At 54.7% G+C, this 14,675-nt stretch overlaps 1 protein-coding gene and 1 long non-coding RNA gene across 5 annotated transcripts in view; one reads left to right on the top strand and one right to left on the bottom strand.

Moving 5' to 3' along the window:
• SLC35A3 (solute carrier family 35 member A3) overlaps positions 1–14,336 on the bottom strand; it is a 29,196-nt gene extending 14,860 nt beyond the window's left edge. For 2 of the 4 annotated variants that reach the window (XM_036453311.1, XM_045586832.1), the window contains exons 1-7: positions 11,574–11,778; positions 10,061–10,215; positions 9,862–9,984; positions 8,358–8,529; positions 8,070–8,188; positions 6,669–6,802; positions 4,054–4,154 (exon numbers count right to left, since the gene is read on the bottom strand). In XM_036453311.1, coding sequence (XP_036309204.1) covers positions 4,064–4,154; positions 6,669–6,802; positions 8,070–8,188; positions 8,358–8,529; positions 9,862–9,984; positions 10,061–10,215; positions 11,574–11,760 — 981 coding nt within the window. In that variant the 5' untranslated portion in view covers positions 11,761–11,778 and the 3' untranslated portion in view covers positions 4,054–4,063. Of the gene's footprint in view, positions 1–2,720; positions 4,155–6,668; positions 6,803–8,069; positions 8,189–8,357; positions 8,530–9,861; positions 9,985–10,060; positions 10,216–11,573; positions 11,779–14,195 lie in introns of those variants that run through there. The other 2 variants (XM_036453312.2, XM_045586833.1) reach the window with 2 other exon arrangements.
• LOC123652970 lies at positions 42–3,323 on the top strand. The gene is made up of 2 exons (XR_006742559.1): positions 42–1,288; positions 2,662–3,323. It is a non-coding gene; the product is annotated as an uncharacterized LOC123652970 (long non-coding RNA).
• Positions 14,337–14,675: the final 339 nt, after the last annotated feature.

Below are 14,675 nucleotides of genomic sequence, written 5' to 3'. Positions count from 1 at the left end.
GCCAGGGGACACAGAGAGACGCTTACATCGCTAATTATGAAAATAATGTACTTTCATCAGCTTACTAAGTGGATAACTGGGTACCAAAGAAAAAATGACAACGAAATCTGTCAATTTAAAAAAAGCCATTTAACAAAAGACCAGTTTATATATTTCTTTGAATTATGTCATCAAAATTTAAACATACAAATCACATTCCCAAGCCCAAAAGAATCTTTCTAAACAAATAAAATACAGACATATAGACAAGTTCAGAACCCAAAATGATTGTAAAACGTTGTTTAAATCACAGTAAATGATAGCTCAGAAGAAATAAAGCGAAAGCATGATGGTTCCATCCGACTGTCCAGGTCGGAGGAGCGCAATGCCGGAGGGCTGGGTGATTAAGCTGGTTCTTCGCGCCTCTTAACCCCTTTTCCCACCCCCCACCCCCCACCCCCCCCCCAGTGCAGGGCACGCACCCGAACAGCCTGGCAGCCCGTCAGGCTGCCACCAGTGTTCGCACAGGGCACCCACCCTCCCATGCCGCCAGGTAAGGGTTCCTGAGCAAATGCTGAAACGGCAGCAGGCGGGTTAGTATCCTTAAAACACCCTCCTCCTCCCAATGCCCACAGCTGGGAATGACAGGCACAGCCTCCGGGATGTCAGGGATTCTGGGAAGCAAGGCACAGGCCCAGGTTGTGATGAAGGCGCTCTGGCTGTGGTCCTTAGAGACTCTGAATGTGCTACACATCCCACCGACTGTTCAAGTGACCTTCCACACAGCTAACTGGCTCTGAAACCTTCCCAGACATACAGCACACATGCACATGTGATTACATATGGTAACGATGAGAGTGAGCAATGCGGAACCCTGTTTTTAAAAGAAACTCAGCTGAATGACTATAGGACGCATTTTATAAGTCTAATAATTTGGGAAGAGGAAAAGCGTGCCAATTCTTAAGAACAGTCAGCATTAACTATGTCTACTGAGCACAGTTTCCTTTCAATGTCTCCTTACAACCTAGTTTATGGATCAAACCACCCCTCCTACGAAGGGTGGCACTCAATGTACATGGATGTAAACGTAGATTCTGCATCCGTACCACATGCTCCTCCATGAGACAGCTCCACCACCGCCCGAACTTCTCACAGGGCTGAGCCCATCTCGGCGAGGAGACATCCTCATGCGGCATTTCAGACTTTTGTTCCCAAATACCATGCTCTTAATTTTTAATAGAACTACCAACTGGCACTTTCCTCCCATGAATTAGCATATTCTTTATAATGAACCAATTAGTGGAGAGAAGTAAACTTTAAAAAGTATAAGAATTTAAATAATCGAGTTGTCACAAAAGATTTAATACAATAAGGCTTTGGAAGTCAGCAAAACCCATACCACACCCAAGAAAATGGCATGTCTGTACATACAGTGTCCCAGAAAATGCTTACACACTTTCAGCTGATAGCTCACTTGTGAAAATGAATTTATTTTTTCAATATATATTTATTTCAGAGAGGAAGGCAGAGGAAGATAGACATCAATGATGAGAGAAAATCATTGATCGGCTGCCTCCTGCACACCCCCTACTGGGGATCGAGCCCGCAACCTAGGCAGGTGCCCTGACCAGGAATTGAACCGTGACCTCCCGGTTCATAGGTCAACACTCACCCACTGAGCCACACCGGCCGGTATGAAATGCATGTTAATAAACACTGCCTTTATAATTACTCAGCCGTGTGTATGCATTTTGGGGGGACACCCTACATATGACATGATCCGGAATAAGGGCTCCTCTTCTCAAATGTGACTGTATCTTTAGGGATTAAAAAGCATAAACTAACAACCCAATCTCTGATAACATTTTCAAACTGACTAGAAAAGCAAAATAAAAACTGCTTGGAAAATATACTTTAGATTATTTTCTCCTTTCTTAAAACTCTTGATTATAACTTTATAAACTTTGTTAGGAATCTTGAAAATTGTGTTATTTTGTTCACTGTAGATAGCATATCTGATATCCAATCGTGCTCCTGGGTCATTTTTGGAAGTGTTAAAACAGGCGCAGACTGTACCTGAATTAACAATAATTGTGAGCACACAGGAATGGCTGTAATTACCTGACCACTATTCCACGGGCTGAACGCTCTCTTCTTACAGTATTCAGTCTTGAGTTCTCAGCACCTGAGACTGGGTTCGCTTCGCGGGTCACAGAGGTCAGTGTGAATGCCGATCGTCTGAAAGCACCCTCGGCGCGGTGGTTACTGCACACACACCCAGCCTGACCGCGATCTTCCTTGGTCACCGAACACCCTAAGCCGGGCTTCCAGAAGTCTCCTTGGGGCCATCTGCATCACCAGCAGGCACTGAAGTGTCCTGTGACTTCGCACACATTCAAACTCCGGTGCACCAGGCAGGCTGCGTCCTGATACTAGAGGTACTAAGACCAGGCTTGCATCAACCAAGTCAGAGCCAATCCTGTTGGCACAAGCACCCATGTTTGGAAAGTACTATTTTGAGCCAGATTCTGTGCTTGCATCCCATCTCGGTGAGGAAACATCTTCACATGCATTTCAACTTTACTCCCAAATACCACGCTCTTAATTTTTAATAGAACTACCAACTGGCACGTTCCTCCCACAAATTAGCATATTTTTATAATGAAAGTAGTGGCGAGAAAGGAGTAAATAACATTTAGCAAAGTCCATGAGGGTGACTTTTTAGTTTTTATACGATTAGAACAGGAAACTTTAAAAATATATTAAGTCTGATGAAAAGCATAAAGTAAAATAATTCTACTCTCTGGTAATCCTGGCGTCAATAAATAAACCCACATCCAACTTCAGGAGGATTTGCCCAGCACTCCCCTCATCTCCTCCGCCCGGTCTCTCCCTGTGCCGCCGGGTAACTCACTCCTGCACTTTGCCGCTCCACGGTGGAGCTGAGCAAACGGGAGCCAGCACCTGGCTTCCTGCCTCCTGGCTTCCCGGTGCTCAGGGCCCCGGAGACTCAGAGCCCCCGGGACGGGTGTGAGCGCCTGGGAAGCGCTGAGTGGCCTTGGTGTAAGTCAGAGCGCCATTTATAGGTGATACCATGGCAACCTGGAATGTCTCCAAGGAAAGCTGTTTTGGTCTCAGTTCCTTGATGTCAGACCTACTTTGGTGGTTGTTTTTGACAACAGTTGTAGAGTTTACATATCCATGAGTAAAATACTTCTTAAAAACACCCTAATGTGTACAGTTCATGCACTGATAGTTCAAAAGTCTCCAAATGGAGATACTAGACAAGAATTATTTTATTGTAAATTAATAAGTGAGTATTTACTCCCTTTAAATCACATATTGAAACTTTAAGGGAACACACAGGAATTCCGTTAAAGTACTCCTAACGACTGATGTGATTTACGGAGAAGCAGCAGGTGGGTGAGGGCCAGCCGCTAGCACCCAAGGGCCCAGGGCCACCCGCATGCAGCGGGGATGCTTCCGAGGCGCTGGAAGACCCGACAGGTGGGTGGAGAAATGTGCGTTTCTCTCCGTGGAATGTGGATGTGGACTCTGCATCTCACTCTGACCAGCCAGACCCAGAGGGCACCTCACCAGCTTTTACGTAGGTGAACGACACTTAGCGATCTTTTGTTTGCCAATCTTTTTGCACAAATATAGAAATCTTGGGTACGTGGAAGTGTTTCTCAGGCCATCCTTCTACTTCCTCACAGCTCTGCTGGCAACAGTTATCATTGTCGGACTGACTCTCCACCGACGTGCTGGCCTGTCCGAGGGGCAGAAAGACCGAGTGGAGTGAAGGAGCTGTCTGCAGAAGTGACCGCTGGCGCTCGCTGCAGAGAGCACAGGCCACCCTGCAGCGGTCCACACGCAGGCGCCTCTGACCTCAGATCCCCGCCCCCTGCAGCGACTCCAGCCCTGGCAGTCCTCTCAAGCCTGGCTCTCCAGCTGCGGTAGGCACTCTGTTACATACACACACACGTTGGCCGGACGTTCATGTTTCCCAGCCAGGGGGCAGTGTGATCTCGGAGATCTGGGGTCTGAGCAGTCCTGGGGGTCCCCACCGCCCACGCACTGAGCCCTATGCTCGGGTGGTACTGCCCGCAGGCTTGGGGTCGTAGCCGTACAGGAAAGTCGCTGCGATTACGAGGATGGCTCCCAGGAAGAAGACACTGAATAAGGAGAAAAGGAAAAAGACAAAAGCAGGTTAAAAGCCAACAAGGCTTCTCTTTCTTTACTCTCACAGCTGGATGGGGGATGTTCAGTAACAAGGCCAGCCAAGCGTGTGCTCACTCCTCCCAGCTGCTCAGCTGGCGCCCACACGCCTCTTAGCGCCCACAGCCACCGCGGAGGACAAGCTGAAGGTAACCCGCTCCCAGCCCTACCAACTCCTCGTGAAGCGGGGGGCAAAGCTCCGCATCTGGCTCCAGCTCCCTCCTCCTCCTCCTGCTCCTCCTTTTCCTCCTCACTGCACTGTCCCCCAAAACAAAGACATCTAAATGTCTTTCATCTTCATATGCCTTGTAATGAAGACCTCATTTTTTTTAAGATGTGAAACTGTAAAGGGAAATCTACACTCCTTTCAAACCAAAGTACATTTCTGTTTAAAATCCAAGGTACAGCCCTGACCGGTGTGGCTCAGTGGATAGAGCATCGGCCTGGGGACTCAAGGGCCCCGGGTTCAATTCCGGTCAAGGACATGAACCTTGGTTGCAGACACATCCCCAGTGGGAGGTGTGCAGGAGGCAACTGATCGATGTTTCTCTCTCATTGATGTTTCCCTCTCCCTTCCTCTCTGTAAAAAATCAATAAAATATATTTAAAAAATAAAATAAAATCCAAGGTATAATCAGCAAAACTCAGGACCAATTTTTTAGGATGCTCTTTAAAAGAAAATAAGACTAAATGCAGGGACTTGCTTTCTTTATTTTATCCATAAATATGATCCCTTACTATGAATTGGAAATGAACTTAAAACTGGTATCGGGCCTTAAACTGGATGTAAACTATTGGGTCGGCAACTAAGTAATTGCGGGTTCCACACATATATGGCTTCAGTTGAATTTTTAGGTTTGCAGACGTAGTACAAATGTAAAACACATTTTGTTATTTGATAGTTGGCTATTCAGCTGTTAATCAGTAAAAAAAGTTTTTTGATCTGTTTTGTAGTTTTTGTTTGGTGTTCGTTGAAAAATAGAAAATCAAAAGGAACATTTTCGTCATATTTTGCTTTTTTATTTCCGCAAAGGGAAAAACGCATCGCAAGCTCATAAAAAGTTATGTCCTGTTTATGGTGACGAAGCCTTAAAAGAACGGCAGTGTCAAAATTGGTTTGCCAAATTTCGTTTTGGTGATTTTTCACTCAAAGATGAAAAACGCCTGGTCGTCCAGTTGAAGTTGATGACGCCCTAATCAAAGCAATAATCAATTCGGACTGTCACAGTACAACACGTGAGATTGCAGAGAAGCTTCATGTATCACATACATGCATTGAAAATCACTTAAAACAACTTGGCTATGTTCAAAAACTGGATACATGGGTTCCTCACGAACTGAAAGAATCACAGTTAACGCAACGCATTAGCAGCTGCGATTTGCTAAAGAAACGTAATGAAAATGATCCATTTTTAAAACGACTGATAACTGGCGATGAAAAATGGGTTGTGTACAACAATATCAAGCGGAAAAGATCGTGGAGCAGCCCAGGTGAACCAACTCAAACAACATCAAAAGCTGATATTCATCAAAAGAAGGTTTTGTTATCAGTTTGGTGGGATTACAAAGGAATTGTCTACTTTGAACTCTTACCACCCAACCGAACGATCAATTCTGATGTCTACATTGAACAACTAACGAAATTAAACAATGCAGTTGAAGAAAAGCGGCCCGAACTGACAAATCGAAAAGGTGTTGTATTCCATCATGACAATGCAAGGCCACACACATCTTTGGTCACTCGGCAAAAATTAATGGAGCTTGGTTGGGATGTTTTGCCACATCCACCATATAGTCCTGACCTTGCACCATCTGATTACTTTTTGTTTCGATCTTTACAAAACTCCTTGAATGGTAAAAATTTCAATAATGATAATGATGTCAAATCGTACCTGATTCAGTTTTTTGCTAATAAAAACCAGAAGTTTTTTGAACGTGGGATTATGATGCTGCCTGAAAGATGGCAAAAGATCATTGATCAAAATGGGCAATACATTACAGAATAAAATTATTTAGTTCCATGAAAAAATTGTCTTTGATTTTCTTTAAAAAATCCGCAATTACTTAGCTGCCGACCCAATAGAATACCGATCCTAACTTTTGACATGTGTATTCAAGAAAATGAAAGCTTCAAACTTTTAAAATGTCATTTTTTTGGCTTATTTTATGACTTTATTAATATAAGGCCAATGAACTTTTAAATATGATTTTTATATGACTTTTCCTTTGGGAGAAAAACCCATTCAGATCTATCGGAAAACTCCTGTCAGCCAGATTTGTATAAAAATGTTTCCAGTGGAAGATATTTTCATGCACATAATTGGAAATCTTTTTAAAAAGAGCTAAAAGGAACCCTCATTACATTTCCAAGATTCTTAAAAAGTTGTAACAGAACAGCATTTTTCAGACTAGATCTGAAAAAAAATCCTTATTTTTCTATACCCTTTGGAGATTTAAAGAAAAGATGTTACCTGGTAGGTACAAAGTCCTGTAGCCAAAAGTAGGATATCAATGTGGACAATATTATGGACAGGGAAGTTGCAAATCCTTTTAGAATATTGTCTGCATACTTTATAACAGCCGCTATGACAAGGCCTCCGAGTGCCTGCGGAAGGGTTAAGAGATTCTTTAAAAAACAAACGTATAGACAACTGCTTTCAAAACAATATCATTACTCAATGAGACTTTAAGCTTTTGACCTACAAATTTCTCCCCATTTAGTCAGTGATTTTCATTAAGCCCCTCTTCTAACCAATAGCCTCCTGGGCTTTGTTCCGAAGCCCTCATTCCCACGGCTGTCTGATAGTGACCGCCATGGACCCTGCAGTGTTGTAACGAGTTTGATCAGTTCACGAATAAAATCTGCCCACACCAAGTTAGCGGCAGCCTCTCATGGCTTCCTAACCACTCCCTCCCGTTTCTCCCCATCCAACCACCTCTCACTGCTCTCAGTTACTTTCCCTAAAGCCGCTATCTGTGCTCCCTTTAAAGCAGAGAACCTCCTCCGACCGATCCCACTGTGGCTGGTGAGGAGGGCGCGGCTGTCCTCACAGCCTCCTTCCTGCCAGCCCCGCTGCGGGGACTGCTTCCCCTGCGCCTCGCGCCTCCTTCGCCGCGGGGAGGGACTGAGCCTGGAGCCTGGGGGGGGGGGGGGGGGGAGCCACCAGAGGCCCCATCGCTGCAGGGACTCTGCGTCCCCTCCAGTGCTCTCCTGCTCGCGCCTGCGGGCCCCTCAGACCAGTGGCCCAGCCCTTCTGTCTCACAGCCGCTTCCTGAGGACAGAGGTTCCTCTCCCACATCAAAGCCACCGCAGGAAGCTGACTTCCTGTCTGCCCGCTCCTCTGAACTGGCACTCGCCCTGTCTCCGGTTACAGACAGAGCATCCTTCCGGCTCTGCAGCCCAGCTCCCTGGCCTCCCTGGCCACCTCCCACAGGGACTCTTGCTCCTCCTGCGTGGCTGTGGCTTTGCCAGCAGGACCTGCAGCTGCATCTCCTATCTTCCCCTCACAGCCCCCCCTCCCCCCCCTCGGGTGGGGAGCAGCCTGGACCCTCAGGGCATAAACTGAGCGACTCGTGGCCACAGGGGGACGCGCTGTCGCCGCTGCACCTCGGGGCTGCTTCCTGAGCTGATGGGTGACCACCGCCTCCTGTGCAGCGGGCAGAGCAACGGGAAGTCCATCTGCCGGCCCTGCCTCCTGCTCTCCGCGGGCATCTCCCCCGGTTCAAGTGAAGGCCCCGACCCTCCCACCCGCCTCTTCACAGCCACTTCGGCGGGCACTGAGCGCGGTCGGGGACCCCCCTCGCCCCAGCTCAGCGGCACCCTCCGGTCCTCGGCCTTAGAGCAGCGCACTGCGGGGAAGTACACGCTTTACCTGCAGAGCAACCACGGCCCAGGTGAGCCGGTTGTAGCCCTGGAAGAACCCGTTCTGCGACACCAGCTCCCCGTCGTACACGTACACGCCCATCAGCCCGAAGACGCTCCCGAAGAAACCTGCGGGCGGGGCTCAGTCACCGAGTGGCTTTACTTCCACACTCTCCCCTGGGGCGTGCGCACGTTAACCAAAGTGCCCGCAGGGCCGTGAACACAGGGGAAGACGTGAGGACGGAAAGGAGCACGGACACAGCGCAGCGCGGGAGTCACAGGCTCCGCGCGGACTCACCCAGCTGGATGTTCCTGATCCACACCGACTGCTTGGTCTCCTTCAGGATCTTCTCGAAGTACACGCCGGCGAAGCCACTGGAGAAGCAGGCCGTGAGCACGGCCATGAGGCCCACGAACTGCGAGCCGGCCGACAGCGCCTTCGCGTCCGGCTCCTGGGCGTCCGAGGGCCACTGGGCGAAGGAACAACGCAGTTCAGACAGAGCATCCTTCCAGAGCATCCCCCGCCCCCATGCCCAGGGCCAGCTCAGTGCCACCCGGCCACCCTGGGGCTGCGGAGAGCTTCTGAAACAGCCGTAGAGCCGTTACTTCACTACAGCACCACCCCTGCCGCCTTCTAATGGCAAAGCTGGGCCGAGAAAGAGGAGGGACACTGCAGTGGCCGCCGAGACTCCGGGGTGCGTGTGTAGCTAAGGGAGCCTGGGGCTGCACTGCCCCCAGCCCTCCCCTGAACCCCACTCTGCCCGCCTCCCCCCTCACCCCCCGCCCCAGCACCTGGCTCTGCCCTGCATCCCGGCCTTCCCCTGCACCTCGCCTTGCACCTCGCCCTTCCCCCACCCTGCACCCCAGCCCTGCCCTGCACCCTGTCCCTGCCTGCACCCTGCCCTGCTCACCATCCACCCCGGGGCTGCCCCTGCCCTCAGCGCTCTGGGTCTGGCCCATTAAAATAAACGTGGAAAAGCTTTATTCAAGGCGCACACACACTTCACTCGGGAAAGCGCTGGGGGCGCTGAGTGGCAGGAACGTGACAGGCTGGGTTTGCTTTTGGACAGACCACAGCGGGGACTGCGTGGAGCTGACTCTGGGGCAGGGCCCTGAAGGAAAGCACCCTGTTAGCCCGCAGCAATAGTCCTGTGGAGCCCAGGGCACAGGAGAGGCCGGGCGGGCAGCGCGGAGCGGGAGGACGGGCCGGGAGCGCGGAGCGGGAGAGCTGCTGGACGTCGGGCAGAAGATGAGGGAGAGTGATGTCGGGGACGGACAGGGATGGGCAGGGAGGTCACGTCCACTTAGCAGGCGATTGAAGAGCCCAGCCAGCTGCCCAGCAGGGGTTCCACTCAAACCCGACGCGGCCTGTGACGGCCAGGGCGGCCGGCAGCACAGGAGCCCCGCACGCCGTGCTGACGGAAGCTCCAGAGGACGGCAGCTCCTCACGTAAGGAAGTAACCACAGAGACAAGCCTCCCCGGACCAGGCCCCAAGGCAGTGCCCAGCGAGGGGACCGGGGAGAGCAGTGAGGACCGTGAGAGCGGTGGGCGACGGGCGGAAGGCACGGTCTCGGCATGTCCGTCACCTCCGATGCTCCTGGGACCGCTGGACAGGAGCTTCCTCCCACCCGCAGGGTCCTGCTCCCTCACTGGCGGTCAGACCAGTTGGCTTCTCCATGTTTCTCAGCACCGGTTACAGCCCCGGGGCATGGCGCACAGGAAGCTCTCAGAAGAGCCGCCCTGTCCTGGCGCAGCAGAGGCGGCTGTGGGGCGTGACAGGGCGCGTGTCGGGAACGGCTACCTGCACAAAAGCCACTCCGGTCATCAGGATCACCAGCGAGAGCCACTGGTACACACCCAGCTTTTTGCTCAGCATGGACACGGAGAACAGCGCCGTGGTGAGAATTTTCAGCTGATAGGTGACCTGGAGGGAGACAGCGGGTGAGCGCCGGCCGAGGGTCTGCTGGGCAGAAGGGCCAGGAGGGAGGCGCCCTCGGCACCTGGTAGGTAGCCGCGTCGAGGTTGGACAGCGCCACGTAGAGCAGGTTGTTCTGCAGCGTGTAGATCCCGGAGGGGACAGCCAGCTTCATGGTCTCCATGGGCTTGTTCAGGATCTCGTCACGCAGGACTCGGTTCAGCGCCCGCAGGCTGCACTCTGGGGAGGCGCGGAGCGGGAGGTCAGGCCGGGAGGGACCCAACACTCCGTGCCCTCTCTCTAGGCCTGTTTGCTCTCCTGAGGAAAGGATACTGGGCCTCATGTTAAGACACTTTAGGTCTAAACCAGTGATTGGTCATTAGTCAACAGAGCCAAATATCAACGATTGAAATTCCTTTTGAAAGACAAATTTTTTAACTTAAACTTCTCCTAACGCCACTTCTTCAACATAGATTCGGCCAGGCCGTGATATTTTATGGAAGAGCCACACTCCAGGGGCCAAAGAGCCTCAGTTTGCCGACCACTGGACTCTAAACTATACCTTTAATGAGGCTAAGTTTCAAATGTTAAATATTCTCAGGAAGCATTTGCAGAATAGCACTATCCCTCTGTCTCCTGGTCCTTGGAACCCTGGCCAGTGTGGCGCAGTGGGGTGTCCCCTGCACAGAAGGTCGCCTGTTCCATTCACGATCAGGGCACCTGCCTGGGTTTCGGGTTCCATCCCTGGTAGGGGGCGTGCAGGAGGCAGCCAATATATGTTTTGCTCTCACATCAATGTTTCTTTCTGTCACTCCCTCTCCCATCCCCTCTCTCTAAAATCAGTTTAAAAAAAAAAGCCATCTTAATAAAATGACAAATACTGAAATGTTCTTAATACTAGGGTATTAGATAATGCAATAGTGTTCAAATGTGTAGTTAACAACATATATTTACATATATGTCATCCTATATAATAAAAGGGTAATATGCAAATAGACCAAATGGCAAAATAACCAAACAACCAAAGAGTAATATGTTAATGATAATAAGGACGCTCAACCACTTGCTATGACTTGCACTGAGCACCAGGGAGCAGTCAACTGGTCGACCAGTCACTCTGATGTGCACTGACCACCAAGGTAGGTTAGCTTGCTGCTGGGTCTAGCAGATTGGGACTGAGCGAGATGGGCCCTGGAGCCCTCCTGTGGTCCCTTCCCGGCTTGATCATGCACCAGTGGGGTCCCTCAGCCTGGCCTGCTTCCTCTCGCAATCCGGGACTCCTCAGAGGATGTCGGAGAGCTGGTTTCAGCCCCATCCCGCAGGCCGCTCCCCTTGGGAGGGTGCCAGATGCAGGGCTCACGGCTGGTGAGCACGGCAGCAGCAGCACAGCCTCTCCTGATCGGGACTGATGGGCGTGAGCCTGCGGGAGGCACGTGGGGCCGGGATGAGCGGGAGCAGCAGGTAGGAGCTGCTGCGGGTGGCGTTGGACTGAGGGTTTCGGCCGATCCCTGCAGGCCACCCAGAGGACACTCGTATATCAACAATACCAAACAATTAAGTGCATTTCAACGACTTACACACAAAGCCTGGATACCTACGGCTGTCTTTGTAGACCAGTAAGACGCAGGCCATGATCTTCAGGATCTCAGCCACGACCACGGCCGTGGAGGACAGGTAGCGGGGCCCCTCCTCCTTGAGCGTCCTGGAGTAGCGCATGGTGAGGACCAGGCTGGTGGTCTGGAAGACCAGGATCCCCAGGGAGAGGTACTTGAGGTTGGCAGACATCGCTTTATCCGCATTTGCCTGAAAAACAGAACAAACAGGGCAAGTAAACAAAGTGGAAATACACAAACTGATGTATTAAAAAAGCCGTGAGAGCATCAGGCCTCCGAGATGGAGTATGTACGTTCCGCCCCGTTCTTTCTGCTCTGGACCGAACACTAAAGCAGCCGCAGAGACTCTGAAAGGCGAAGGAAAGACAACTGGCCAGAGGCCTCGGAGACCAGCTCCTCCAACAGGGGCAAGCCTACCTTGTCGCCGGAGTCCATGACCGTCCCTCACTTTTTATAAAAGTGCGTCAGCTAATTTACCCGATTGGCGTATTCTACTTTCTCTCTAGGATGGAAATAAAAACTTCCAGGAGCTTGGTTCCCTCTTAAGTGCTCAGAGAAAAGCTAACCCTGCCCATTGCCACGCCTGACTCTAATCTTTACAGTTTCCGGGCCCTGGATCCGTCAGAATTAGACAACTTTTCCTTGTTTCTCCCTCCGGTGTCAGGTGGCTGTTTATATACCATAATGTCAACGTCCTGGGAGTTAATTTTTACCTTGCTCTTTCGCAGTCTGTGGCATCTGTATCACACATTCAGTTAAAATCAATATTCCTTCGGCTATACAAACATACCATATTTACATTCTCATCCTAGATTACAAAGTGCTCGGCTTGTGCCCTTTCCTGGTCGGACTGGGAAGACCGCCTGTCGCAGGGACGCCTCGCCCTTCCGTCTCTCCTGCCCACCGCGTCCCGCTGGTTTCCTGCCACGCAGCCCACGGCGGCAGGCCGTGTCCGGAGAGAAGGCGGGCGGCCCGGAGCCCCCGCCCTCAGCCACGGCTCGGACGGAGGAGCCGGGGCCGCGGTCAGCAGGAGAGACCTCACACCTGCCCTCCCTATTTCACAGGAACTTCCTGCGGACACACAGCCACGAACGGACAAACAGGATCTGCTTCTTCCCGGCGCATCCTCAGCACAGAAGACGTCACTCCAAAACTCCCAGAGTCTGGCCAGGCCCGCAGGGCACTGTCACAGGCACTTGGCACCTCGTTCAGTTATGCCCACGTGGCTCAGCTCAAACACCAAGCCCGCCGGGCGGTGCCAGGTGAGGGGCGTGAGATTGGCGGCAGGCGGGCCCGGCGGGACCCCGGAGGCTCTCCGGCCTCTGTCCGGTGTCAGCCCAGCGGAGCTGTCGGGGGTTCTGGGCCCCAGGACCCAGCGCAGACTTAGGGCGCCCTGGCTCGTTAGCGGCTGAAACCTAGGTTAGGCCGCGGTCCGTACTGACCTTCCGCGCGTGTGTGTGTCAACTGCTTTCCCCTCCTTATCTGTCTGTTATCACAGCCTCTCAGCTGAGAGCTCAGGGCAGAGAGCATGTTATTGTCCTCAAAAACGCTCTCCTAGGATCAAATGGAGGACTAAGACACGGAGAAGCCCAGGAGGACCAGGCTGGGCGCTGGCCAGGACTCCCCGCACCTCACCTGGCCGCCCCCCCCAGGGCCTCACCTGGCTCCCCCCGCCCCCCTCACCTGGCTCCCCCTCCCCCCTCCCCTGGCTCCTCCCTCCCCCCTCACCTGGCTCCTCCCTCCCCCCTCACCTGGCTCCCCCTCCCTCCCCCCTCACCTGGCTCCCCCTCCCCCCTCCCCTGGCTCCTCCCTCCCCCCTCCCCTGGCTCCTCCCTCCCCCCTCACCTGGCTCCTCCCTCCCCCCTCACCTGGCTCCCCCCTCCCCCCTCACCTGGCCGCCTCCCCCCAGGGCCTCACCTGGCTCCCCCTCCCCCCTCACCTGGCCGCCCCCCCCCCCCCCCCCCCCCCCCCCCCCCCCGGGCATCACCGCCCGGACCCCAGGCCGCGCACCGGCCTCACCATGTCCGGTGGCCCCTGCGGCTCCTCAGCGCGGCGCCCGGGGCAGTGGGCGGAGCCAGCGGGCGGGGGTCACCGGGGTCACGCCCCCCGCCCGCCCCTCCCCATCCCCGCCCCGGACCCCACGTCCCGATCCCCCCTCGCCCGCTCCCCCCGCCCCGGCTCCCCGCCCCCAGGCGGCGCCCTCCGGGCCTTCCCCCGCCGCCCGCACATCCCGCACGTCGCCCGCGGCCGCAACGTGTCTGACGCCCCGCCCGGCCCCCGGTCCCCCCACCCGGTCCCCGGTCCCCCGGCCTCCCGGTCCCCCCCGGTCCCCGGCCCCCCTCCCGGTCCCGCCGCCCAGCCCCCGGTCCCCCCCGGTCCCCGGTCCCCCCATTCCCCGGTCCCCCCCGGTCCCCGGTCCCCCCATTCCCCGGTCCCCCCGGTCCCCGGTCCGCCCGGTCTCCCGGTCCCCGGCCTCCCGGTCCCCGGTCCCCCCATTCCCCGGTCCCCCCGGTCCCCGGTCCGCCCGGTCTCCCGGTCCCCCCCGGTCCGCCCGGCCCCCGGTCCCCCCCGGTTTCCGGTCCCCCGGCCCCCGCCCGGCCCGCTCACCTGCCCCGCTCGGCCGGCCGCGCGCTCGGGGGCCGGCGGCTGAGCTGGGCCGGGCGCCCGGGGCCGCCGTGCCCGCCGGCTCCCCCGCCCCCGCCGCGCGCCGCCCGCCGCCAGCGCTTCCGGTGCCGGTCCCTCCGCCGCCGCTCCGGCCGCCGCCGCGCCCGCGCCCCGCCGTTCCCCGTCCGTCCGTTCCCCGTCCGCCGTCCCCGGTCCGTCCGCCCGTCCGTCCGCCGTCCCCCGTCCGTCCGTCAGCCGTTCCCCCGCCCGCCCGCCGCCCCGGGGAGGGAGGGCCCGGCCGGCGGGCAAAGTCCGGAGGAAGCCGCCCGGCCACCCGCCTGCGGGCCCCCGCCCCGCCGTCTCCTGCGGCCCCGACCCGCGCCCCGTCCCCCTCCTCCCTCCCCTCGGACCCGGGACCCTCCCCCCTCCCTCCCCCCGGACCCGGCGCCCCGTCCCCCTCCTCCCTCCCCTCGGACCCGGGAC

The sequence above is a fragment of the Pipistrellus kuhlii genome, unplaced genomic scaffold (assembly GCF_014108245.1).
Source record: "Pipistrellus kuhlii isolate mPipKuh1 unplaced genomic scaffold, mPipKuh1.p scaffold_m20_p_24, whole genome shotgun sequence".
Lineage (NCBI taxonomy): Eukaryota > Metazoa > Chordata > Mammalia > Chiroptera > Vespertilionidae > Pipistrellus > Pipistrellus kuhlii.
The sequence above is the reverse complement of the archived record's forward strand: the minus strand, read 5'-3'. Positions and strand labels throughout refer to the sequence as shown.